The sequence below is a fragment of the Zalophus californianus genome, chromosome 3, assembly GCF_009762305.2.
Source record: "Zalophus californianus isolate mZalCal1 chromosome 3, mZalCal1.pri.v2, whole genome shotgun sequence".
NCBI classification, from domain to species: Eukaryota; Metazoa; Chordata; class Mammalia; order Carnivora; family Otariidae; genus Zalophus; species Zalophus californianus.
Window position 1 is genome coordinate 74,770,793 of NC_045597.1, and position 27,613 is coordinate 74,798,405.

Consider the following 27,613-nt stretch of genomic DNA (forward strand, 5'->3'; position numbering starts at 1 on the left):
ATTTCTCTGGGGTAAAGACCCAAGAGTGCAATCGCAGGGTCCCATGGGAAATATATGTTTAATTTTATAAGGAACTGTCAAATTGTTTTCTAAAGTGGCTGTTCTACTGTATATTTCTACCAGTAAGGTATGACAACTCCCGTTGCTCCCCGTCCTTGCCAGCACTAGGTATTGTTGGTTCTTTTGTCCCCCTTCTGTTTGTTGTTTACTATGCTAGAGTTTAAACCTACTAAAATTTACCTGAACAGTTCCGCGAGTTTTGACACACACATTTGTGTAGCCATGACAAACATCAGGAGATAGAAGAGTTTCACCACCACAAAAAATGCCCACATGTTCTTTTCCAGTCAATCCCTCTTCTCCCTCCTGCCCCTGTTCTTGTTTTCCAGAATGTCATAAAAATGAGATCACACAGTATGGAGTCTGAGTCTGACTTCTTGCTAAAGCAGAGTGAGTTGCAAATCATTCATGTGTATTAGTAACGCACTTCCCACTTCACCATATGGGAAATTCCCTATTTCACGGTATCATACTGTTCACCTTTTGGAGAATGTTTGGATAGGTTGCTGGCTTTTAGCAATTACAAATAAAGCCCCTGTAAAAATTTGTGTACAGATTTGTGTGTGAACATGTTCTTGCTTCACTTGGGATAGTCGAATTATATGACAAGGGTATGTTTAACTTGAAAAGAAACTGTTAACCTTTTCCAAAGTGATGGCGTCATTTTGCATTCCCACTAGCAATGTGAGAGTTCTAGTTACTGCACATCTTCACTGGCATTTGGTGCTCAGGTATTTTTAGTTTTAACCCTTTTAATAGGTGTGTAGTAGTATCTCATTGTGGTTTTAATTTACATTTCCCTAATTAGCAATGATGTTGAGCATCTTTACAGGAGTTTATCGGCCATTAGCTTATTTTCTTTGGTGAAACGTTTGTTCAAACCTTTTGCCTGTAAGAAAATTGGTTTCTTTTTTATTATTGAGTTTTAAGGGTTCTTTGTGTTTCTAGATACAAGTTTTCATGTGACTTGCAAATATCTTCTCCCAGTCTGTGTTTCTTTCCATTCTCTTAATAGTCTATTGAAAAGCAGAAGTTCTTAATTGTGATAAAGTCTAACTTTTCAATCTTTTCTTTTATGCATCATGCTTTTGGTATTATATCGAAGAAATTTTTGCCTAACACAAGGTCATAAAGTTTTTCCTATATTTTATTTGACAGGTTTTATAGTTTTTGGCTTTATACTGAGATTTAGGCTTATGACCTGTTTTAATTTCTGTAATGTGTGCAAGGTATGAATCAAAGCTTTGTTTGGTTGGTTTTTGCATCAGGATACCAAATTGTTCCAGCACGATTTGCTGAAAAGACTATCCTTTTTCTCCTAAAATGCTTTCACAGTTCCATGGAAAATCAATTGCCCTTATATGTATCAGTATCTTCCTGGACTCTGTGTGCTATTGATTTATGTGCCTATTCTTTCTCCAATACCACAATGTCTTGATTACTGTAGGTTTAGATTAAGTCTTAAAAATCAGGTAATGTATCCTCTAGGTTCTAGTTCCTTTTGCTTCTCCATATAAATTTTAGAAAAAGTTTATTGATATCTACCAAATATCCTCCTGCAAAAACATATAACCTCCTGGAACTGAATCAGGAAAAAATAGAGGGGCGCCTGGGTGGCTCAGTCGGTTAAGCGACTGCCTTCGGCTCAGGTCATGATCCTGGAGTCCCGGGATCGAGTCCCGCATCGGGCTCCCCGCTCAGCGAGGAGCCTGCTTCTCCCTCTAACCCTCCCCCTTCTCATGTACTCTCTCTCTCTCTCTCATTCTCATTCTCTCAAAATAAATAAATACATCTTTAAAAAAAAAAAGGAAAAAATAGAAAATTTGAGGGATTTCCAACAATGAAATTGAATCAGTAATCACAAAACTCTCAAGAAACAAAAATCCAGGACCAAGATGGTTTCACACGTGAATTCTACCAAACATTTAAAGAAGAGTTAATACCTATTTTTCTCAAACTATTCCAAAATATTAGGAAACTGAATCCAACAATACATTAAAAAAATCATGCACCACAATCCAGTGCAATTCATTCCTGGTATGCATGGGTGGTCCAATATTTGCAAGTCAATCAATGTGATACATTACATTAACAAGAAAAAAAGGATAAAAACTGCATGATCATTGTAATAGATACAAAAGAGCATTTGACAAAGTATAACATCCATTCATGGTAAAAACCCTCAACAGAGTAGGTTTAGAGGGAACATACCTCAACATAATAAAGGCCATCTATGAAAAACCCACAGCTAACATCATGCTCAATGGTGAAAAACTGAGAACTTTCCCCCTAAGATCAGGAATAAGACAAGGATGTCTACTCTCACCACTTGTATTCCACATAGTACTAGAAGTCCTAGCCACAGTAATCAGACAAGAAAAAGAAATAAAAGATATTCAAATTGGTAAGGAAGAAGTAAACTTTCACTATTTGCAGGTGATATGTTCCAATATATATAAAAAAACCTTAAAACTCCATCAAAAACTACTAGAACTGATAAATGAACTCAGTAAGGTTGCAGCATACAAAATCAATATACAGAAATCCACTGCATTTCTATACACTAATAATGAAGTAGCAGGGAGAGAAATTAAGAAAATCCCATTTACATTTACATCAAAAAGAATAAAATACCTAGGAATAAACTTAACCAACAAGGTGAAAGACCTGATTCCAAAAACTATAAAACACTGATGAAAGAAACTGAATACACAAACATATGGAAAGACATTCCCTCATGGATTGAAAGAACCACTATTGTTAAAATGTGCATACTACCCAAAGCAATCTACAGAGTTAACACAATCCCTATCAAAACACCAACAGCATTTTTCCTAGAACTAGAATAACCCTAAAATTTGTATGGAACCACAAAAGACCCCAAATAGCCAAAGCAATCTTGAAAAAGAACAAAGCTGGAGGTATCACAATCCCAGATTTCAAAATATACTACAAAGCTATACTAAATCAAGACAGTATAGTACTAGCACAAAACCAGACACAAAGTTCAATGGAACAGAATAGAGACCCCAGAAATAAACCCATGCTTATATGGTCAATTAATCTTTGACAAAGGAGGCAAGAATATGCAATGTGAAAAGGCAGTCTCTTTAACAAAGGATGTTGGGAAAACTGGACAGCTACATGCAAAAGAGTGAAACTGGATCACTTTCTTACACTATCTACAAAAATAAACTCAAAATGGATTAAAGACCTAAATGTGAGACCTGAAACCACAAAAGTCCTAGAAGAGAACACAGGCAGTAATTTCTCTGACATCACCTGTAGCAATATTTTTCTAGGTATGTCTCCTGAGGCAAGGAATACAAAAACAAAAATGAACTATTGGGACTACATCAAAATAAAAAGGAAACAATCAGCAAAACTAAGGGCAACCTACAGAATGGGAAAATATACTTGCAAATGACATATCCAAAAAAGGGCTAGTGTCCAAAATATATAAAGAACAATTACAACTCAATTCCCCCAAAACAAATAACCCAATTAAAAAATGGGCAGAAGACATGAATAGACATGTTTCCAAAGAAGACATCCAGATGGCCAACAGACACATGAAAATGGGCTTAACATCACTCATCATCACGGAAATGCAAAACAAAACCACAATGGGATATCACTTTACACCTGTCAGAATGGCTGAAATAAAAAATACAAGAAACAAGTGTTGACAAGGATGCGGAGGAAAAGAAACCCTCCTGCACCACTGGTGGGAATGCAAACTGGTACAGCCACTGTGGAAAACAGTACAGAGGTTCCTCAAAAAGTTAAAAATATAATTACCATATGACTCAGCAATTTCACTACTGGGTATTTACCCAAAGAATAGGAAAACACTAATTTGAAAAGATACACTTTTACTGCAGCATTATTTACAATAGCCAAACTATGGAAGCAGCCCAAGTGCCCATGGATAAGTGAATGGATAAAGATGTCACACACACACACACACACACACACACACACACACACACACACACACACACACACACACACACACACACACACACACACACACACACACACACACAGAGGAATATTACTCAGCTATAAAAAAGAATGACATTTTGCCATTTCAACAACATGGAGGGTATAATGCTAAGTGAAAGCATAGCAAGGAAAACTAAGAGTCTAAAGTAATTGGAGCAGAGCAATCGATGGGAAGAGAGAGAGAGAGTAAATGAGAATGGTGAGGAAGCTAACAAACTGGATTATTTTAGACAACGTTGAAAAATTCTGACTTCATTCTAAGTGTGATGGGAAGCCATTGAAGGATTAAGAGCATGTACAATGACCATTATAGTTTATTCTTTAAAAGGATGACAAAGTCCTTACCCCCACGGGGGAGTTAGACAATAAACAAATACACAAACAAAAAAACATATATGCATAAAAATGCCGAGTAGTAATCACTGTTCTGAAGCGACAGGATCACTGCTATGTGGAAGACAGGCTACAGAATGGTGTGAGTGGAAGCATGAGTGGGAGCGGGCACCGGTTAGGAAGCTAGATGGTGGCTAGGGAGAGAAGATTAAAAGTTCTCTTTTGGATATGCCGGGTTTGAGATACTATTTGACATCCAAATACAAAGTCACTTATGCACTCACTCATTCACTCAGTAAATAGTTATAAGCACTACTGTGTACCCCCAGGCACTCTTCCAGTTGCTGGGATTATTGTAGTACATAAAAAGCCTGCCTAGAAGTGTTAGCTAACTGTGGTGGTAATCCTGTTGCCTTACCTGAGTATATCCAATCAACATCTCTCACCCCTCAAAAAAACAGTGTTACATGTCAATGACATCTCAATGGAAAAAGGCTGCCTTTGTGGAGTTTATCTTCCGGTAGGGTGGGGAGAAACAACAAGCAAGTCTAAGTCAGTGGGGTCAGTGCTAGGAGGGAAGGTGAAGCTGAGTGAAGGGGATAGGGAGTGGGGAGGCGGAGAACAGGCTGCCATTTCAGAGTGGAAAGGATAAGCCTCTCTAAGATAAGATCTGAGCAGGCCTGAAGAGGTGAGGGAGTGAACCCAGAACTAGCTCAGGAGAGCGGGAGGCAGATGCAGACAGAATAGCGCCTAAGAGTCGTGAGACAACAGGTGCTTGGCAGGCTCGAGGAACAGTGAAGGACAGCAGTGCCTCTGGAGTGAAGCACATGAGGGGTGACAGAAGATAGTCATAAGAAATAGGAGGAGGCCATCATGAATGTTGCAGGGACCCGCCTGGTTTTCACTGCGCCAGAAGCACTGGAGGGATGAGAGCAGAGGAGGGCCATGAGCTGTTAAAATCGTCACTCAGGCTGCTGTGTCTGTGTGTGTGGAGGAGGCTAAGGGAGTTTAGGGTGGAAACAGGCAGGAAGCTTGTGTAAGAGTCTAGGGAAGAGGTGGCTGTGGTTTGGCACAGCACAGCGCAGTAAAGGTGGTGAGGGCAATTTGATTGGGGATAGAAAGGGGAAGCACCCAAGATTTGCATGTGGAATGGATATAGTGTATGTGAGAGGGGATGGTGCCAAGGCTTCTGTGTGGCTTGGATGACTCGGAGGGAGGGGATTCCTAATCACTGAGAGGGTTAAGTCTATAAAAGGAGCAGGGTGGATGGCGGAGCCAGGAGTCTGCTTTGGATGTCTTCAGTCTAGAGACCATCTGCAGTAATGAGTCAGATACAGCAGGTAGGTGTGGATAGGAAATCTGGGAACCATCAGTCTACCCAAGTCCTGAGCCTGGGTGAGATTACCTGGGGGCAAGTGGAAAGAGGAGAGGCTGAGATGGAATAGGGCTCCTTCCACGGAGCTTCCATTCTACAGGAAGAGACAGAAAATGGTCACAAATATGTGATAGGTGCAATGTAAAGAAATAAGGCCAAGGAATGCACTAGAGGATGATGGTTGGTATGTGTCTGGGTATGTTATTTGTCTATGTGTCACAGATGCAATTAAATATATGAGTCTGGAACTGTATATGAAATAGTCTGGATATATAAATTTAATAGTCACCAACATGTTGAACTCAAGACTGGACAGGATCACTCCAAGAACGGAGGTTGATAAATCTAAAAATGTGAGAACTGAGCCCTAGGAGTTTCCAACATTTACAGTGGAACTTGCTATAATGGGTTTTGCTTTCTGAAATTTATGCAGAAGGTGGGTTGTCAACAGGGCAGCCCTCTCTCCAAGCCGCTGACTGAACTGCTACTGTTTGCTCAATCTTTAGACCAGCTTGGAGGTGTTCTTCCTGTGTTTTCCTCAGACTCCCACATCAGAACCAACTGAGGAGCTTGTTAAAAATGAAGATTCCATGTCCCTCCCCAATTCCCCGAACCGACCTCTGGGACTAGACCCAGAGAAAACAAACCACAGATGATTTTCATGACCATGAAGGTTGGAAGCCACTGCATCAAAGGCAGGGAGGAAAAATAGAAGACAATTCGAGTGAAGGGAAACAAGACATGGTTAGGTTAAGACTGACTCAGTCTGTGGCCAGAGGGGAGCTCCTGAAGGTGCTGAGGACGGAGCTCTAGGATCAGATCCTCACGCTGTGTGGAGGAGCTGTGGTGGGGAGACAGAACATGGAAATGCACATTCGGCTCCTGAATTATACTTACTGCTATAGTCAGGCCTATCAGGATTGGAATTCCTCAGTTCTTCAAATGTTTTAGAATGTTTTTATAGGAATGAGCTGACTTTTTAAGAAAAAAAACTATGTTAGCTTTTTTAATCTTCTGTGTTTTGTGCTGAAGGAGGGAGGAAAAATAATTATTTGGGCTAAAACAAACTGTTCCCAGCATAAGACAGAATTAGGCCTTATTCTAGAAATGGAAGGCTCATCATAATTCTTTCAATTAGAAAGGTGTCTCGTCGACATCTTCTATTATAGTGCTAAGTGCAACAGAGCAAAGAATCCATATCTAAATCATAAATCATTATACTCCACTCCACTCTGGAGGCTGAATATATAGACATTATTAAGGAAAACAACTGAACAGATTTATTTAGAGGCCACTTGTTAAGGCACGCTTTAAAATAAAACACTTTTGTGTATACAAAAATAGAGCCGACTTCATATTTTGATTTATGAAAAATAAATTTATTACATAACACCTTGTTTTTAACAATGTTCAATTTTTTTTTAAATTCAGAATACTTGTGTCATTCATGTAAAATAGTTTGATACAGTACATTGTATGTTATAGGTTTTTTTTTTTTCCTCAAAAATTCTAAGGCTCTCCTACTCCTTCTCCTTTGCTGAAGTAAGGGCACCCTAAACAACGTGCGAACAAGTTTTAAAAAGTAAAATTAACTGAACAAAATTTTAATAGCACTACACCAACCAGCTTTAAAATCAAGACAAAATATCTGAATCGGATGCCGCACCTTTCAGAGGAAGTTATCATTCATGCTTTTTTCATCTTAAAGCATGCTCACTAATCAGCAACACCAACAGGAAAAATAAAACACTGTCTATGACAATCATTTCAGTTTGTTTGCTGAACCAAACAGGTTTATATCAATGACAACATATTTAATTACTATCAAATAGCAGCTTTAATACCAGTCAAGTCATAGATTGAAAACAAAAACAAACTTATAAGTTGGAAATTAATCTTTGGGAGTTTTGAAACCTTTCTGGAAAAACTATGTGGCTTTTGTACTTTCAAAAAAACCCAAGCAACAGTCTTGGTCAAAAAACACTGATTAATGTAGAAAATGAATCAACCCACTGATAAGACACTAAAATGAAAGGTGTACCAAAATAATCTCACTTTGAGTCTTGGTTATTTTGTTGAGTTAACATATACTGTATGTTTCAAGTACCAGTTAAACTTCTGTGTGTGTGTGTGTGTGTGTGTGTGTGTGTGTGTGTGTGTGTGTGTGTGTGTGTACTATTGGTCAGATAATGTTGTTACACTGAAAGAATTCACCACATACAAGACAAATGCTCGCCCCTAGCACATTTCACAGCTTCAACTGCTACAGACTGTCACTGAAAAAAATGCATTGGTCAGTCTGAACCATGTCAAGTAAACTATGGAAGTAGCAAATCCACAACACAAACTGTGCTAGCACTTTCTTTCAAGTCTAACTCCAAAACAGGTACAACTTGGAAGCCACTACCCCGGTCTGTGAAAGGTGGTGGAACTTGGCTGCTGGGCAGTCTGAGGATGTGGGTGTACAGTACATTCCATGGCCCGTACCAGGTTCCCGCAGAGAGCCGCACCGTCAGTCCTGCAGCGCCAGCAACAGTGCTTGACAACATTCCAGCGCAGCTCAGTACCGGTGTGTCTGATGCGAGTACTGTGGAGGCTGCTGGGAGGTAGTTGAGTATCCCATGCTGCTCTGTGGCTGTGATGTGCTTGGTCCAGGGTTGGGATAGGCAGCATGTGGATTGGAACGCTGCAAAAGAAGAACGAGCGAGAAATGAGAGTCAGGTGTTTCTAAGAGATGGCTCTGCCCCAAGCCAGTGAGGCTTAGGTTTGCAATGGCATTTATTTCAAGGCAGTAACAATTAAAAAGTCTTGTGCCATGTACTAGGCTTTAGAATGACAATGACAAAAACCCCCAATCTTTCAATATCAACTAAGGTCAGAAGTATTGTCAGTAAATAACATTAAGCTGGGTCTTATTTCTATGTAGTGCAGTTCATTGTTTTTCTATAGCAGTAATCCCCCTTTTAAGCTGTTTTGTAACTACCTGATAAGTAATAATTAATTTGCTTGAGATGTTTATACATGAACTTAATGATATATATACTAAGAAATTCAAAGCTAATTGACATGCTAGTTTCTTCAACAGAAGCCTCCCAGCACATGTGTGACTAAAGAATAAAAATGAATAGGACAAGAAAAGGCAGCGCAGAACCATTTTCTTTGGTATTAAATATTTTTATGCCCTTTAATGAATCATTTTCTGCAACAAGTTATATACAAAAGTTTATAATTATATATAGCCCTTTTTTTGTGTTCAGGTACCATTAGAATCGCTTTCCATATATTATCTCATTTAATTTTGAAAACGAACCGACGGTTGTAGGTGCTATTTTTAATCTCCATTTGACCAATGAGGTTACGAAGAGATTAATCCTTGCCATCATCCACTTCTACAAGTGAGAAAACTGAGAACATCTGAATTACTTACTCAAGGTTACCCAAAGTCAGCGGCTGGGCTGGGATCTGAAAGCCTGTGTTCTTTTTATGATTTTATTTATTTACGTGAGAGAGAAAGCAAGAGAGAGCACAACCAGGGGCGGGGGGAGGGTGGGGTGGGCAGAGGCAGAGAGAGAAGCAGATCCCCCACTGAGGAGGGAGCTCAACTTGGGGCTAGATTCCCAGGACCCTGGATCATGACCTGAGCTGAAAGGAGATGCTTAACCAACTGAGCCACCCAGGCGCCCCTGAAAGCCTGTGTTCTTCAACATTCTTGGTATACTGTTGTTTGAAAACAATACACAGCATTGATTTAGCTCCTACCACAAGTCAGGGGCTAGGGTTTATTACGTCTACTCCTACAAGAACTACAAGTAAGGCTTGGCTAGTCTCATTTTACAGATGAAAAACTAAAGCAGGAAATGTTATATTATTTGTCCAAGGTCACACAGTTAATAAATGGCAGGATTTAAGTTTGATCATTCCAGGTCTGTCTAATTCAAAAGTCAGTAGGTACCCTGTATTGTACCATAGTCAGTACTTTTCCATGTCAATAACACTCACGTCAGTATATTTCCCCAGGTACATAAAGGTCAGCATTTTCTTAGTTATACTGCATTTTCCAAAGGTCACAAACCCATATACACATACTGATATGGCAAGTCAGTACAAAATAAATTGGAAATACCTGATAGTCTGAGGTCATGATTAGTCCACCTGAGGTAGTGGTAGGAGGAACAACTCTCACTTTTTTCAACGGGGGTCCCTGTGTATGACTGCTGTCTTGATTCCCTGGGTGACCAGTTCCATTAGTATGGTTATTGCCCTGCTGCTGCTGCTGGTTCTTCTCAATTGGTTAAACAGAAAAATAAAGTTCAACTCAGAAGGAGAACCAAATACAAACAAGAAAATGTTATGGTAGCATTGAATAAAACAAGAAGCAGCCAAATGTACTTTAATACTTACTTTGTCTCCTTTGTCATCAGGTTCTTCTTCGGTTAAAAATTCTCGTTTTGGGTAAGGGATTTGACAACCGGCAAAAACGCTGCTCACAAGAAAAAAGAAAAACGATTTCTGGTATGCCAATCAATATTTCAGATGCTTCATTTTATTCTTCTACAATGGACTTTGTTTCCATATTTGTAAAATAAGCACCTTTCATGCAACTGTGACAAGATGAATCTTTTCTTCTAATCAGTGACATTATAGCAGGCCATGGGAGGACTTTTCATTGTATAAAAATAATCAATAATCATCGAATATGACTCAACTTTCTTTTATCCCAGCCTCACTCTTTTATTATTACAACCCAAATACAGATTCCAGAGGAAATGTCACTATTCGAACACAATTTTTTTTTTTTAACTCTCCCTTCTACACATAAAATAAAAGGTGACATGGGGAACACAAATTTATTTGGGAATGGGATTTGCAATTGGAACATAAAACTGTAACTGCAAGCAGTGGGCAATCTCAGTGAGTCTGAGTGAGCTACAGCATGCATAATCAACCTGCCACTGAGTAAACTGGCGCCCCACCGAAACTAAAGATGGCAAGGTTTCATAAAGCAAGACGTGAACAGGAGTGGTTCTTACCCATAAAAGCCCGAAATGACACCTCAGTCATCAGAACTCATTTTTTGCTTGTCATTGGGATTTCCCTGGGTCCCCATGTAAGAGGAGTGGCAACTTGGAGTTGACAACTCAAACAAGCATGCTCCAAAAAATTCTACCATGCTGGTGAGGTAATAAATTGATCACTTACTCTGATGTAGGAAGTGGATCTTCTAAGAAATAGGGATCCTGCATAGCCTGTTCTGAGGTAATTCGCTTTATTGGGTCCATGGTAAGCAACTTCTGAAGCTGAAACCATAAATCATAAAAACATTACTGTGTTACTTCTCATAGTTATATCCTTGGCCATATGTGGGACGTATATGTTTTTTGATGAAAACACCACAATTTGAAGGATATTTATTTCCCCAAATTAACAACAGAAAAACTTGATTATTACATTTAATGTAGTAATTCACATTCAGTCATTCTAATAATCATGATCTTACTTGGTTCTTCTATTAAGAAGTAACTATACTTACTTCTTACTCTAAACCAATGACCTATATTATGCAGACTGCTTTGTCCAGTTTAGAACAGGACTAAAATCTTGTATTTTCTATTCCTTTTTTATTAAGGGGAAAATTATTATAACACAAATAATACACTAGCCACATGTGGCTATTTAGATTTAAAGCCAAATTAACTAAAACCAAATTAAACTTAAACAAATCAATTTCTCAGTCATATCAGGTGCATTTCTAGAGCTCAAGAGCCACATGTGGCTAGAAGCTCCCTACTGGACAGCACAGATCATCAGAGAAAGCTCTCCTGGCCAGTGCTATCCTAGTCTAAATAAATATGGTGCTTGATACAGAACTTGTAAAGTACAGAGGGGTTATGAATGGAGATTCGAAGGATACCACTTGGGTTCAAGTCTTGACATTTATTAGATGAGTGACTTTGGACAAGTTGCTTAATCTCTTTGTAACCTCTTTTGTCAAATGGAGATTAAAAATAGCACCTACACCCATAGGTTTGTTTTCAAAATTAAATGAGATAATATATGGAAAGCAATTCTAATGGTACCTGAACACAAAAAAAGCACTATGTGTTAGCTGCCATTATTATTATTATTATTGTTATTATTATTTTGTTACCTACAGAAATGTCACACTAATGTCAAAATTCAGTATTTTTTGGTAAAAACATAGTTTACTTAAGACTTTATGAACTAGAATATTTGATTTGATTTATTTTTATTTATTTTATTTATTTATTTTAGAACATTTGATTTTAGTAGGTGATTAAAGAGCTTATCTAAGTAGTGGTCTCTCAGCTTATCCTCTGATCTAACACGGTGGTTTTCAGACTTCACAGTACATCAGAACTGCCCCTGGAGCACTTCTGAAAGCAGACTGCTAGGCCCCACTCCCAGAGCTCTGACTGGGATATCTGCGCAGGAGTCTGAGGAGTGGCCTTTCTACCAACTTCTCAGGTGACTCTAGTGCTGTGGACTGGGACACCTTACTTGAACACCAACAGATGCGTTGAGACTTGATGGGAGATGACACAATCAGAGGACAGAACGACATACAATATTGAAAAATACAGAGGAAACGCTGGAACGGTAAGATTTAAATTTAATTTTGATGATCTGATATTTCAGTGGAAGCACCACTTTATTTTTAGAGTTGAAAGGAAAAGCATGGATTTGCCATTTAAAATGCTCAACAGTTTTATAGGAGTTACATTAGAGCTTTCAGATGGGCCCACCCAAGATAGGTCACTGCAGTAAAAACAAGCAACTAAGCTGTGAGGGAAGTATATCTCTGGAATTTCAGTGATGATGGTTGTGAGAGTCACTTTAGACTACACCGAATAGCAGCAAGTTGGAGGTAAGTAAGAGCAAGTCCCCTGAACTGTGACTTTTGGTCTACCACTATAATCATTGTTTTGTTAGAATAAGTAAGTCCATAATTTTGAAGGATCTAACTTACCTTCCTATTTGGGTTCTGTTGTAAGTACATTATAAGAAACCATTATTTGGATAATAATATATTGTGTGGTAATAAGATAGGTTAGGCCCTGCTTTTTAAGTTGCTGATATGAAATACAGGACATATGACATGATATAAAAATAAACAGAAGGTGTAGAAGCAGAAGCAGTAGACAGAGAAGAAAAAGCAGAAACAGAAGACATGTTTGCAAGTGGCCTGCTACTGTAATAAAGGAAAATATAACACTTTCAAGACAAAAAAATTCCCATTTAATGAACTTGTTTAAAAATATTGAGAATAAAGGATTAAAAGAATTTTAAGCCAAATACCTGTTCCCCGAAATTTCCCCTTTGTATGTTATATAACTTAAAAAAAACCCCATAAAACTGAAAATCATTTTTAATTGTTATGATGTAAAAATGGAAATTTTATTGTAAACAAATTTAAGTTGGCAAGTTGAATATAATGTCATAAATTACAATAGCACATGGATTCATTTAGATTCTAAGTCAAACTATTTTTCCATTATACAGTAATAAATACTGCATCTCTCATATTCTTCCAGAAAAAGCAAATAATGCGTACCATCACTGAAGGACTTCTAATACCCAAGTCTGTAAGAGTATCTTGGGAGTTAAAAATTTTATAAATAATCTTTCAAAGAGTTGAAATACAAAATAATCTATAAAAGTTACTTCTGAGTAGTGGGATGGTTTTCTTTTAGATTCTTCTCTGAAATTTTTGAAATTTTAAAATAATCGATGAAAACCAATAAAAGTAATTTTAAAAATGTTCTTCACAGACTTGGTACAATAACTATCTTTAAAACTTTTTTTTTTAAGATTTTATTTATTTATTTGACAGAGAGAGAGAGAGAGGGCACAAGCAGGGGGAGCAGCAGAGGGAGAGGGAGTAGCAGGCTCTCCACTGAGCAAAGAGCCTGACGCGGGGCTCAATCCCAGGACCCTGGATCATGACCTGAGCCGAAGGCAGCCACCCAACCGACTGAGCCGCCAGGCGCCCCACAATAACTCTCTTTAAAAAATCTAATGTAACCAAACATTAGTCTGTTAAACCATGTTATGGGTTTGGAAAAACAAGTGTTTTTATGCCTTTCCTAATATGCAGCAACAAGATGTCTGCATTTACCATTAAAGTACTCTAAGAGTGCTAAATTACAGTATAAACTGACCCCAAAAAACCTCTGGTTAGCTAATCAGTGAAAAAAATTTTATTATTGTTCTCTAAAGCTTACCAAGTGGAATGCTTTACTATCTGGTTTAACTTTATGTTTTTCCATATACTTGATAAGGCTGCAGTTGGTATACCTGAAAGAGAAATACTATGAAATATCTACATTAGATTTTGAGGTTAATTTTACATTGGCTGAAGTTTTTCCAATTATTTTAATCACAACCGATAAAGAATATTTATTAAAAATGGCATAATCGGCATAACATTAGCTCAATTTCATATTTCATTCAAATATTCACACTAGTCACCTATGAATGGATACCACTGAGTAAACAGAGGATAATTTCATAAATAATACATAGTGAATAGTTATTTTTTTATAAGACTGTTATCTCAACAACTCTCTTAAATAACATATGGGTCAAATGTTTAATTCAGCCTTACTAGTAAGTTTAAAATAAATTTAAAATTTTAAAAAATTTGTTATAGACCTATAAACTGTCCTCTCCCAATGCTCTGATCTTGCATTGTAAATAAATGAAATATTCCTTCTTCTCTATTAAAACTTGCTTAAAATGATGACACAACCCAGGTGGGTGGGCAACTGATGGCTAGCAAGGTTGCTTATTTCTTGACTGAAATAAGCAACCTTACTGCTTCAGCTGTGATCCCTTCCATTAATGCTCGCTTCCAGAAAGTAATTAAGTATGGTAAGAGTTTCTTTCTCATATCCAAATCAGCTGCTAAAATTAGCTGTTTACCTTCTTTATATCACTTAAACATCTGAAAAGATAAAATATTTATTAAGTAAAGAAGAAAAATTATTTATTAGAATAAGCTTATGTTCAGTATTCTGTTGAGTATTCAATCTTATCCTGAGGATTCTGGAAAAGCAAAAATCAACAAAGGATCTACTTTCTTTCCAACTTACGTATTTCTTCTGAAATCTTTCATTAATGTTGAATGTTCAGGCATCTTTTTTATATCTTCCCAATCTTTATCTGTGAAATACATTGATAAAATTTTATGTTGTCTAGGTTCCTATTCTCAAGAATTAAAAAAAAGTTACCTCAATTTCATCACATGTCCTATACACTTTGAACCTCCATGAAAGCACAGACCTCAAATAAATTACTATAGTAAATATCTTATCTTGACCTATAAATACAATTCTCATCCCTTGTATAGCATTAGATCTCTAGTTTATCTATTTAGTACTTACTTTCTATGTAATTTACTATAAGTTACCTCAATTTCTGTAAGTAGAGAGGAATAAGTTATTAATAAATATTTCTATTTCTGTTTGTAAAACCACTTTTTCCCCTTTCCACCCAATTTCTTAGTTAAATCAGCAACCAGTGTCTTCAATGACAAATGTGTTATCTTTCCCCTCTGTAGCTGTAAGATGCACTTTTTTTTTTTACATGGCCCTCCTTATGTTCACTTTATTAAATACACTGTTTTTACAGCAGCAATCAATGCGAGCAGCAACAACTGTCTGGAATAGAACAGGGTAGGACATAACTAGTACGCAAATAAGTCAGCCGGTGGCTTGGCTAGTTTCGGTACCATTGATAAAAACACCCCCAGCTGCTTACATTAGGCAGAAAATGTTTCAGGTGGTTTGCTGGCCTTAGAGTTGCTGAGACAACACATGCTAGAGGGCTAGTTTTCGTCATCACTGTCAACAGCCTTGTGTGGAAAGACTACTAGCCGCTACTACAACAGGTAGCTTCACCGCACGTTTAGCTTTTAAATGACCTTTAGACAACTGCCTTCAACTTACTTATACAGATTTGTGCAACCTAGCCTCCAAAGATATCACACTGTAAAGTCAACTAAATATATACTTTAAACTCCTACATGGGATTTTCTCCTTAATTATTTCCTTGCTCCAATTTCTCTATTTTGTTAATTTCTCAAGCTAGACATCCTGAGATAATCTTTTACTTTTCCTTTAATTACATATAAAAAATTCTGTATTTGTCCTTTATTCTCCATCCTTTTCATCACTTTACACCTGGAGTACCGCTATACAGGCAAACAGCTGGCTTCCCTGACTTCAGTTACCTCTCTTTAATTGATTTTTACCTACCACAACCATACTAATCTTCCTAAAATATAACATAAACCATGTCACTAATTCTCAAGAACTTACCATGGATTCTCATTCTTTTGTACATTAAATCTAAACCCTACTGCCTGCTTTTCAACTTCCTTATAAGCTGAGCCTCCCCTAACTGTTGAATTACACATTAAAAATCATCTCCTACAGAGAGGCCACCTCCCTCTTCCACCGCCTTGTAAGCCATGTTCCTTTCTCTTGGGTCTTAGAAACAGGGGACACATTCAGAAGTCGGAAGAAAAGGCCATTCTTCTCCATCTACTCAAACCATTGCTATTATTTAAACATTCTCCTTAGAGTAGTACAATATAAACTCCAAGAAGGCAAGAATCATGCTTGTTATATTAACATTATTTTATGCATAACACAGTGCTTGGCACATGGCAGGTACTCAAATATTTAGTGAATAAATAAAATTCTCGTCACAAAAAAGCAGTCTTCACAGGCCCGTTGACCAATGCTGCAGAAAGGTAGTATCTGTGTTAACACTCCTACAAGGGAATGTGAAATTATAACTCCCAGGTATTTCTGTATTAGTCTTGAGTTACCCTGACCTGAGAAAAATTCCTAGTAAGAAACAATTTCTAATAAATACCTGACTACCCAATATTATGTAGGTTTTTAAAGCAAAACTTCATTATTCTAGACCTCTGGGCAGAGTCTTTTGTGCCTGATGAACTACCATGCTATGGCATACATAACAAGGGATGGGGATATTGCTGAAAAACTGAGGGGTCTAACGCCTGTGATGAGACATCTAAACAACTTTCTCCCTGCTGCCAATTGGTGCAGGCAAGGTCGCTGTTCTAATAGAACACTTAAAAGAATGTTCTTACTGGCAAGGGTTATAGGGTAAAAAATTCTGTTATTCACTATAATGTGATTCTGTACAGTGCCCTATATATAATGTTTAAAATTTGTATTTAAATCCCAAGTAATGGTATTATTATATGTGCTGCCAGACAAAAATACATACTACTGAATTTTATTATAGTTTCCCCTGGTAAGAACTAAAGGCACCTTTTAATTCAGATATTGCAAATATTTTATCATTTCAAATATTAACAAAACAAAACAAAAAAATAAAATGAAACAAAAATATACTCCTCAAATTCAGAAAACCCATAAATATCTTTATGCTAATATGTGAACTCTATAAATTTTGCTACTTCTAAGGATCTTTGATTAACGCAAATCATAAAGAATTGAGTAAGAGTAGCTTTCATCAGCTAAAGATACACACCTTTCCAATGAAGATATCTAAGTTCAAACAACAGTGATTTAAAAACAAAAACAAAAACATAATGTGTACCTGCAGGAAATCCCATTACATTGAATATTCTGTCCAGCTGGTCATGGTGATAAGGATTACTAGTTTTGATGTCCTCTTGTCGACAGTGAAATATTGGTTCTGACGTTAGTAGTTCTGCAAATATACACCCTATAGCCCAAATATCTTTAAAATAAAAAGAAAAAAAAAAGAAAAGAAAAAAAAAGGAAAGGAAAAAAGAAAAAGAAAGGAGGAAAATAAAGTGGTTCTTTCCAAAAGAAAATGCATTTTTATCAAAGCTAATAGAGAAGAAAAGGCCTTCTCTTTTGCAAATTATAAAGCCATTTGAACAAGGGAATCTACCTAACTGCTGGTAGTTTAGCTTTGTGACAAACAGCCCTGCATCAAAACTGACAAACTGTAGATTGTCCTAGTGAATAATAATAGGTTATTTCAAAAAACCTATTCAATAGGTTTTTTCTTTCTTTTCTTTTCCTAATAAGTCATATTAATTCCTAAAGCAATTATCATTAAAAATATCATGGAATATTGTTTATAAATATATATTCCCACCCGACCCACCCCAATTTTTCATTCCCTATTACACCTCCATTCCACCCAGTGGCTTCATTCCAAGTTCAAATCAAATTAGCTAAATTTTTGGCAATTTTTAAATGCTTCAAACATTACCTTATCTGTGAAATACATACAAAGCTGCATATGGAGCACAGGAACCACAAACAAACAAAATGAAACAAAAAAATAAAACAAAAACAGAAAACCCAAATTGCTTTTGAAATTGGGCATACTTGCCAAAAACACTCAGCACAATTTTTTGAGGTAAAAATATTTTTTCTTTGTCTAGTTTACACTTGCTAATTTGTAAAGTCTAATAATTATCCGCTCATGCTAGCACTAGTTAGCAAGGTGTTATTCCAATAGGAGAAAGACAATGCCTGACCTCAAATATTCTAATGAAACCGCATTTCTACTTGAAGTTTTTTGTTCAAAGTATTTCTTTATGCTACAGTAGTGTCAGATTTTGCAATTTAATAAGGACAAGAAAACAGGGAGCAAAATACTATCTTTAAGATAGGTATAAAGGGTATAAATTCACTAGAATTACTTATAAAAGCCAGGCAAAATGGATTCTTCTGTAGTACAACAAATTACTTTCATTCACTTTAAGATATAAGCCAACTTTCATTCATATTAGACTTTTACTCAACAGAACTGTTATTAATAGAGGAAAGAACATGCCACTTCAGAATTTAAAACTGAAATTATTCAGTTCCTACTTTAACAAAGCCCTAAACCGGCAAAGTTAACTTCTCTACACTAAATACAATGGTGTGGCACACAGCAGTGGTTTTTGACTGATCTAACCAATACCTGTGGTAAATATAAATAACTACAGAGGGAAAAATTAAAACTACTATTTTATTAAAGCCAATTGTTCAGGTATGTTAATAATTGTCACATAAATAGAAAATGAGAAAAAATGTTAATTTATAAAATAACTCAGAATTCCCAAAATCTACAATTGGAATATAGATCTTTAATGTAAAATTATCATATTTACATATTTCAGAGTAACAAGTTAATCATCTATTTATTAAGATTATACACCCTAACTACAAGCGAGTTTTAAAAGGACAGTGTTTGCATATCTGTTTTCTCCCACATCAGAGAACCAAGTTAGCCAATACCACCATACAGAAAAGTATGAAGAGATACTAGCCAAGCTATTTTGTTTTTAGTATCATAAAGTAAACGGAAAAATTATTTTATGATTATTCTTTTTACATATGTACCCCATATGATAACTTGACTTATGAGAATCTTCATCAAAGGGAAGATAGGAAAGAAAGCTGTGGAGCATCACAGAAAGGGCCAATGGGTCAATTTGCATATTTAAAACTCTACTCATAGCATCCAAAAGACACTGTAACAACTCATTCTGGTTAGCTAGGAAAAATACTAAAGAAAACTAACATGTAAAGGAAGATGAGAGGTAAGTAAGTGGGGTAGCTATCCTTAAAGTGACACTGCTTCTAAAATAAAAGGTCAGAAAGTAGGAAGAAATCATTTCTTAAACCTTGCTTAACCTTACCCTCACAACCTCTTTCTATCTTTTCTAGTATCTCTTACCTTTTGGCAATCTCATCATCCTTCCTTTCTTCAAAATCCTGATCCAGATATTAATCATGAAATTAAGTTAGCTAAGCAGGTTATTATTTCAGACAAATTTCTAAATCTGTGTACATAAGTCTCTCCTTCTTGACTAATTTTTTTTTTTCAGAATGTGCCAAGTTCATGGAAAAGTCCTTTCCTGTTCACCTACCTGCCTATTTCCTTCTAGAAAGACTTCCCAAAGTAAAAACATATAAATCTCATCTACTTCTCAAAATCTGTGATGCTTTGTGTAGCTATTGAGCTAACTAGGCAAAGTAGACAGTGATTAGCAGGCTATGTAGACCCAAATGGGGGCGGGGGGAGCTTGTTAAATAATGTATTAATCAATAGATGTATTAAAAGCAAGTTTCTACCTTAATAAAAGAGTAAATTCTCATTCTCCCTATCTTATAGTATATTTCTCACTTAATAGAATGCTACATAATTAGTGGGCATTCAGTTATTTGAGAACAAACATCTGAGTTTAAAAGTCCATACTTTAGTAAAACTTTTAAGACTGCTTTAGTGATGATTAAAGATTGAAACTCCGCTTTCAGCCTTCTCCATGAAGTCAACCAAACAAAACCCCAAAACACTCAAAACTGAATTAAACTTTGTCACTGGGAGTACAATGTTTACTAACCTATTATCTACTCTCTTCAGTTTAATGATTCAGCTTGCAGCTTTGTACAAGTGAATAAAAGACTGCAGCACTAAAATCTGTTTGTAATAGATGGGAACATTTTTCCCTGTGCTCTTTTGCTGCTTCTTAGTAGCCTTGTTTAACATAATCCACCAAACTCCACTAGCAGATTTCACCTTTCTAAATGATGCCATTAAAATGAACTACTGAATAAGTAATCTGTGCATTCAACTACAAAAGTTCTTCTATTAGCTGTTCAAACTACAACTATCTGACAGGGAAGTAAAAATGCTAGGCAAGTTGATAAGTAGCTTTCACTGAGGTGTGGGAAATTTGTACTTTAATGGACCCTTGCGCACTTACATAAGTAATAGGTGGAATGGGATTGTGTGGGAAAGACTGGAATCAAGGAAGAGGTTTTCATTTTTATTCCTTTATTCGATTTTTAAAAATTTGTATTAAAAATGGTTTATGTATAATTTCTCTCTCTTGAAAAAAAAGATACCCATATTGTAACATTTTTGAGCCAATGTATTCATAAAAGAAAAGTGTTCTCCAAGATTGCTCTTGGCCAAGTCAGATGTACATGGGGTGGGGATCACCACCACAGAGGCTCTGGCCTGACCTTGGTTTCAATCATCTGCACCCCAGTTAGTTCCCTCTGTAATCTTCCTACCTCAGAAGCAACTGTTTTATTCAAGGTCACAGAACTTTCGGAGTTAAAGGGGACCTAAGAGATGATTTGGTCTAAATTCTCACCTTCAAAAAATGAGGCTAAAGAACTAAATGCTTTGCATAAGGGTGAGCATGTGTGCGTGCGTATGGGAGCGTGCGCGCACACACACACACACACACACACACACACCCTGAGTGACAAAGCTAAGGCTACAAGTCAGATGCATACATTTTGGTTTCTCTTAAGTTTTAAAAAGTTTACATAAGAGTTATCCAATAAATTTTGATGATGAGAAGGAGGAAGAGAGGAAAAATATGAAGAAAGGCCTTTTCTTTTGCAAATTATAAAGCCATTTGAACAAGGGAATCTACCTAACTGCTGGTAGTTTAGCTTTGTGACAAACAGCCCTGCATCAAAACTGACAAACTGTAGATTGTCCTAGTGAATAATAATAGGTTAAACAAATTGCAATGTTCACAATAAAATGTAAGTTTCTTGAGAAAAAGAAAATAAATAGTAAGTCAGAGTCACAAGCTTCTGAGATGGAATATTTTTTACTTAATTTAAATTAAATCAAAGTCTCATTTGATTTATCATCATCAGTTGATAACAGCTAAGATTAGGCAATCATTTCCTTTTTTTTTTTTAATATTTTACTTATTTATTTGCCACGGGGAGAGGGAGAGACAGCACAAGCAGGGGAAGCAGCAGGCTCCCCACTGAGCAGGGAGCCCAATGTGGGACTCGATCCCAGGATGCTGGGATCATGACCCAAGCCAAAGGCAGATGCTTAACCAAATGAGCCACCCAGTCATCCCAGGCAATCACTTCCCTATCTGTGTAGTCTGTTAATATGTCTTATCAAAAGTAACACTGCTTTTAAATATTCATTTCCTAGGTGGAAAAAATAGCTATGCATCATATTAGTTTATATGCTAAGCACTTAAAATATACTTATAAAAAAGAAAACCAAATGTATGTGTAGGTAATGATATGTATTCAAAAACAGGACTAGCTTAAATAATTTTTACTTTTCCTTCTTTTTTTTTATTAAAGATTTTTTTTTATTTATTTGAGACAGAGAGAATGAGAGAGAGAGAGAGAGCACATGAGAGGGGGGAGGGTCAGAGGGAGAAGCAGACTCTCTGCCGAGCAGGGAGCCCGATGCGGGACTCGATCCAGGGACTCCTGGATCATGACCTGAGCCGAAGGCAGTCGCTTAACCAACTGAGCCACCCAGGCGCCCTTTACTTTTCCTTCTAATTGACTTTTTAAAAAATAACCACTTTATTTTGGAGTAATTTTAGATTTGTAGAGAAGTCGCAAAGGTAGTACAGAGAAGTCCTATATCTAACTGACTTAACTTTATCTACCTTTACTTTTTTATAAAATGAAATGTGATCTCAAAGCAGTTATGAAGATTAATGAACATAAAGATTTTCTGAAGAAAGGCATGTTGGGTTCAAGATTAATATGGGGGAATGGGGGAATGATCACAAGTATTTCTTCTTTTCCCTTCTTGAGTATACACTGAAATGGCAGCAAAGTAAGAAAGGTAATAGTGATCCATAGTAATAAAAAGAACAAGAGGAGATCACTGGGGACAAGATTCATTCACTCATTCAACAAAGAGTACTGAGTTCTCATTGTGTACCATGTAGGCACTGGCCTACTAGGGTGACCAGCTAGACAAGGTCTATCTATTTTAGTGGATTTTAGATACTATTCAATGCTATCAAGCAGTAAGGTGGAAGTGGGATGGGGAACTTCCCACTACTTTATACTTACACAGTATAAAGTATACTTTATACTGTGATCATTGAGGTTCTCTTTGAAGAGGTAGTGTTTTGACTAAGATCTGAATGAAAAAAGAGACTGGCCATAAGACCTGATCTAGGCAGAGATACACACTTTACTTTAGGAAGATGGAAGGCAGATGGAACAGCTCAGAGAAGGCCCCAGGCCACAGTATTACTGCTGAGTGTGGAGCAGGACTGTCTCGTACAACTCTGGGTAGAGGACCAGCTACAAAGTCTGTATTTTTTTTTTTTTCTCCCAAAGTCTGTGTTTTGAACAGTTCATTCTCCTTCTCCTGCTCCCCTCCGCTGCCCTGGAGCTACCCGGTACACAAAACTAGGGCCCGAAGTTGGAAGACTCTTCCCCTAAAGAATCTGAATGGCCTCAGGACAAAGGCTCGTGCATGCTTAGCACTTGGCGATCCCCCCATTAATGGTAGTTCTCTGCTAGATCACCCTGAAATCTGCCACTCAATGAGCCCTATGATCTATGTACACAGAGTTCCCAAGTACTTTTCTGTAAGCTGATTCTTAAATATGAAGAGATAATTGAGGGTCAACAAATAGTGGAAGAACACTTGCCACGTGGAAGGGAGAGACCACGACATATAAATAAAAAGAGAGCCTATAAAGAAAACACATAATTATTCCAGCAATACAGCAAATTACAAACAATTAAAAAGCACTGTTATCACCATCCTCAGATAGTTGAGATACTTTTTTTCCCATAAAATAATACAAAAAACTAATAGAGAATAAGAAGGGGTTCTTAGAGAAAAAAAGACAAGGGCAGAAAAACATAAGGAAAGTGGTATAAAGGATCAGCCTCAGGAGTCCAATATTTGCCCACACTCAGTTGAGGAAAGAGAGACACAGAAAATCGGAGGAAATCAAGACTAGTTTAAGAGTTTTCTACAGACATGGGATGTGGGATATGAACTTCACACTGAATGTGCCTACCAAGTGGCCAGCACATTACTGTGAAATATAAGGATAAGAAATCCTATTTGTTTTTGCAAAGAAAAACCACCCAGGTAATCCACCAAGGAATGAGTATAAGACTGGCATGAACCTTCATTAGCAACACTGATGCTACAAGACAATGGAAGAGCATCATCAAATACTGAGGGAAAGTTATTTTGTACTTAGAATTTTAAACCTGGCCAAACTGCATGATATAGGAAGACACAGGCATTTTTCAGAAATACAAGATCTAGAAAATTTACCTCCAAGACACCCTTCCAAAGCAAGCTGAGACTATGCTATAGCAAAATAATAAAGCCCAGAAGGAAATATACCCAACTCAGAGGATTAAAAAAAAAAAAAGCCAGGATGAAAATCAATCCAGAATACAGCATAGCATAGAAGACTTCAGGATGGAGTTAACCAAGAAAAACAAAAGCAGACTCAACGCCATTCTGGAGAATACAGAACAAGTTAGGTAAGCCGTAAAGACATACAACAAAGGGAAAAAGAAAAGAAAAGCACATAAGAAAATTACACGATGATAAAATTCAATGAAATAAAATGAGGCAGAATAAAGATGTCAGTAATGGTAAAGATGTGGAAAAAGGACTGTGGTAATTGAGCACTGAATCTGTTACAATATATAATCTGAGTATAAACTGTGGGAATTATGGTTTGTAAATAGAAAACAAATGTCATAAACATCAACAAAGTAGTAATAATGACAATATTTCTAACATAGCTTATAAATTGAGAGGTCGGTGGGAAAGAAGTAAAAGAGTACTAATTTCCTAATTCTTCAGAGTAGGGAGTAATCAACATAATCAAAAATTGAAAAGTGAATTAAGATATTCTAAACTTTTACTTTTTTCCATAATATTTTCTCCTTAACTCCAAGGGGATCTTTTAGAAGTAAATATTTCTTTTGGTGAAAGAAACATTTATCTGAAGTTTAATGGTTTAGAAATTTTACTGTGCTTATTTCTCTTTTCAAGTAAAATTGAAAATACATTTTTACTTAGAATGCATAGTATGATCCCACATATTTAAAAAGTTTTAAAATATCTATTTATCTATCAGAAAGAGATGGCTAGGATATTACATTCCTAATGCTAATAATGGTGTTTCTAGGTAGTGGAATTTTAGGATAGTTTTTGTTCTTACTTTTATAATTTTCTGTATTATTTGACTTAACATAGAGAAATATGTATATTTCACAATAACAAAGCCACTTTTAAAATGTCATGGAATTTTAATTAGTTCAACTCACCAATAGCTTTGGTATAATGTCTCGCTCCAAGAAGTAATTCTGGGGCTCGGTACCAGAATGTTACGACTACTGGATCCAAATCTGCTAAAGGCTTCAAAGGTGAATTAAATAATCGGGCAAAGCCCATATCAGCTGTAAAAAAAAGATAATAATAATGTTAAGTCAATAGATTTTTACAAATCTAGTTGATTAATTTTACCACTGATATTTAGTAAGATGGGGATATGCTTGCTGCCAGAGGTCAAGGGTGACCCTACACCCCGGGCAGATTTCTTTCTGCCTGTCACGCCACCACTCGGGACAGGGTTGTTAAGCTGCATGTCCATTCTTTGTATTGGTCACAAGCACTGAGAAACTAGATCAGTTACAGTAAGGCTTTCCATTATTTGCATCAATAAGCCTGGTCACTGGGGTAATCAGAAGTGGACTATACAGTATGTTAACACCACTATCTGCCCCCCCATTTATTTGGGTTGAATTTTATTAACTTAACTTTAAAGAATCATAGTAATTTTTTTAAGGTGGAAAAGACCTTTTAAAAGGTCATATAGTTCAATCACCTCCGTTTTCAGGAGGAAAAAAGAAAAAATTTTCAAAAGAAGAAATTAAATGATTTGACAAAATGTCATAAACTCCTAGCTCAGAACTGGAGCTGTGGCATTTGACACAGTTTAATATGCAGTATGGTTAATTCAGACTGTTTATCCTATTAAACTGTAATCTTAAAGGCAAAACTGTCTTTTTTCATCTCTTTTAGTATCTATCTAGTGTCATTACACATAGTTTTTATCAAATACACATCAAATGAACAATCATCTATTCTTACCATCTATCAAAAATTTCAATATTCATCCACCTTTTGTTTGGTTTTGCTCTCCTAATATACATTTTTAATGAAGTAGGCCCTCGTCTAACCTACTTAATTAAGGAGGTTAAAAAAAAAAACACAGAAATTTGGTAAAGAATTAAAACCATGACTCAGATTACTAAATAATGGTTTATAGAAGAACTAATATTTCTTCTTAAATGTGAATGCTTTAAGCCATTAGTATCCCCCAAACCTGCTAACATCATGTGCATTACATATAATTCCAAACTAGATTATTTTGTTATATAAAATTTCCCCAAATCTTAATAAAAGACATGTCTGTAATTACTGTTTGGCTGGGTCTTTTCTATTTTGCACACTTGGAACTTACATTTGAACTTGATGCAACCAAATTGGACTTTTTAAAACAAAGTAAGGACTTAACAGGCATTTGGTGACTCTATAGAGTAGGTACTGACAGGGCCTGGCTCTCAAAGGGAGTCAATGACTAGGAGTACTTCGAGGTACATCAAATGTTTGTGACACTAAAAAATTTGTGAGGTTTGTACGATAAAAGAGTATTCTGAGAGTCTAAAAGTGGAAAGTGAGATGGGGAATTTATAGGGGAAGAGAGGGAAGAGAGGTTAAGAACACGTAGGTTTTTCTTTGTTGGTTAAGTGGTACAAATTAGCTGACAATTTGAATTTATATTAAATGTTGTAATCAGAAATTACTCTGTACTTTTTTTATATACTCCCACAATCCTGCTGCCTTTAAAGTAACATAATTTAGTTACAACATTTCTTCTACCCACACACAAAACTAAATAAATGTGACAAACACAACTTAGAAATGACAATGAAAAAAACCAGCTAGAATAAATAAATTCAGTTTTATCCTTATAGGTACCAGACCAGAACTGGGTAAAAACAGAGCTATTACAAAACATGCCAAGGTACAGAATGCTTGTTACTTTCTTTTCCCATCAGGTAGAGGCCTTCTATAACACAGGCTCGTTTGTTCTATACCTATCCAGCCTCAGCGGTTTTCCTAGTTTGTAATTCCTAATGTTGAAAGGTCAACAGAGGCAAATGTTCTGATCTCATCTGGCTCAGGTGAACAGAACTGATGCTATAATTACGAGTATGCTGTATGCCCTTGTGACTAAAGGTGAGGCTGGCTTTTAACATGGATAGAAGCCACTCACCTCCATAGGCTATTTTTAATGAAGGCAAAGGTTTCTAAGAAACTTCCATGGCTTATTTTATAATCAGAACACTTCAATCTCTAAAGATTGTCTGACACCTTTTAAAAGTATGAAACATTTTTCACTTTTAATGTAAACTCTTTAGAAATGGCTTTGATCAGAAGGAACTAATGAATATACGCATATTATTACAGCAAAAGTTAGAAGTGATATTGCTGACTGCAAAAGTTTTAAAAGAGTGCTACACTGTGACTTATCAAAGATAAAACATACCAATTTTTACTCTTCCTCGCTCAGGACCTTCACCCATAACTAAAATATTAGCAGGTTTCTGTGGAAACAAAATAGTGTTTTTCAGTAGATAGTAGTGGTTTCTTTTAAATAGACATTATGCCAATATAACATATCCAACTTTACAAAATCTCATTTACTCAAAAATTAAAATCAAACACAGGAAGTCACCAAAGAAACTTTATGTATATATATGCAAAGCAATATGCAAACCTCATGAAGGCCCAAATATGATAGTGCTTTTCTCCAGGTAGAGCTAATAAGGCTTTTCTTGGCTTATTTAGCCAACTCTGTGTTCACTACTGTGGAGCATCTGACAGGAAGTTATAATGTTGTGGTTCCTTCCAACTCTTTCAATTATATAAAATGTCCTGCAACTTTAAGGGAAAACGTATCTTCAAAGATGACCTAATTCTAAATAGCAAAGG

The 27,613-nt window shown here is 36.4% G+C and overlaps 1 protein-coding gene across 5 annotated transcripts in view; it reads right to left on the reverse strand.

The window, feature by feature from the left end:
• Positions 1–7,139: 7,139 nt before the first annotated feature.
• Positions 7,140–27,613, reverse strand: part of CDK8 (cyclin dependent kinase 8) — a 140,423-nt gene continuing 119,949 nt past the window's right edge. For 3 of the 5 annotated variants that reach the window (XM_027590210.2, XM_027590213.2, XM_027590214.2), the window contains 9 exons: positions 27,168–27,225; positions 24,880–25,011; positions 17,396–17,539; positions 14,890–14,959; positions 14,020–14,092; positions 10,976–11,073; positions 10,178–10,256; positions 9,900–10,058; positions 7,140–8,462 (listed from right to left, as the gene is read on the reverse strand). In XM_027590210.2, coding sequence (XP_027446011.1) covers positions 8,337–8,462; positions 9,900–10,058; positions 10,178–10,256; positions 10,976–11,073; positions 14,020–14,092; positions 14,890–14,959; positions 17,396–17,539; positions 24,880–25,011; positions 27,168–27,225 — 939 coding nt within the window. In that variant the 3' untranslated portion in view covers positions 7,140–8,336. The remainder of the gene's footprint in view (positions 8,463–9,899; positions 10,059–10,177; positions 10,257–10,975; positions 11,074–14,019; positions 14,093–14,889; positions 14,960–17,395; positions 17,540–24,879; positions 25,012–27,167; positions 27,226–27,613) is intronic. The other 2 variants (XM_027590211.2, XM_027590212.2) reach the window with 2 other exon arrangements.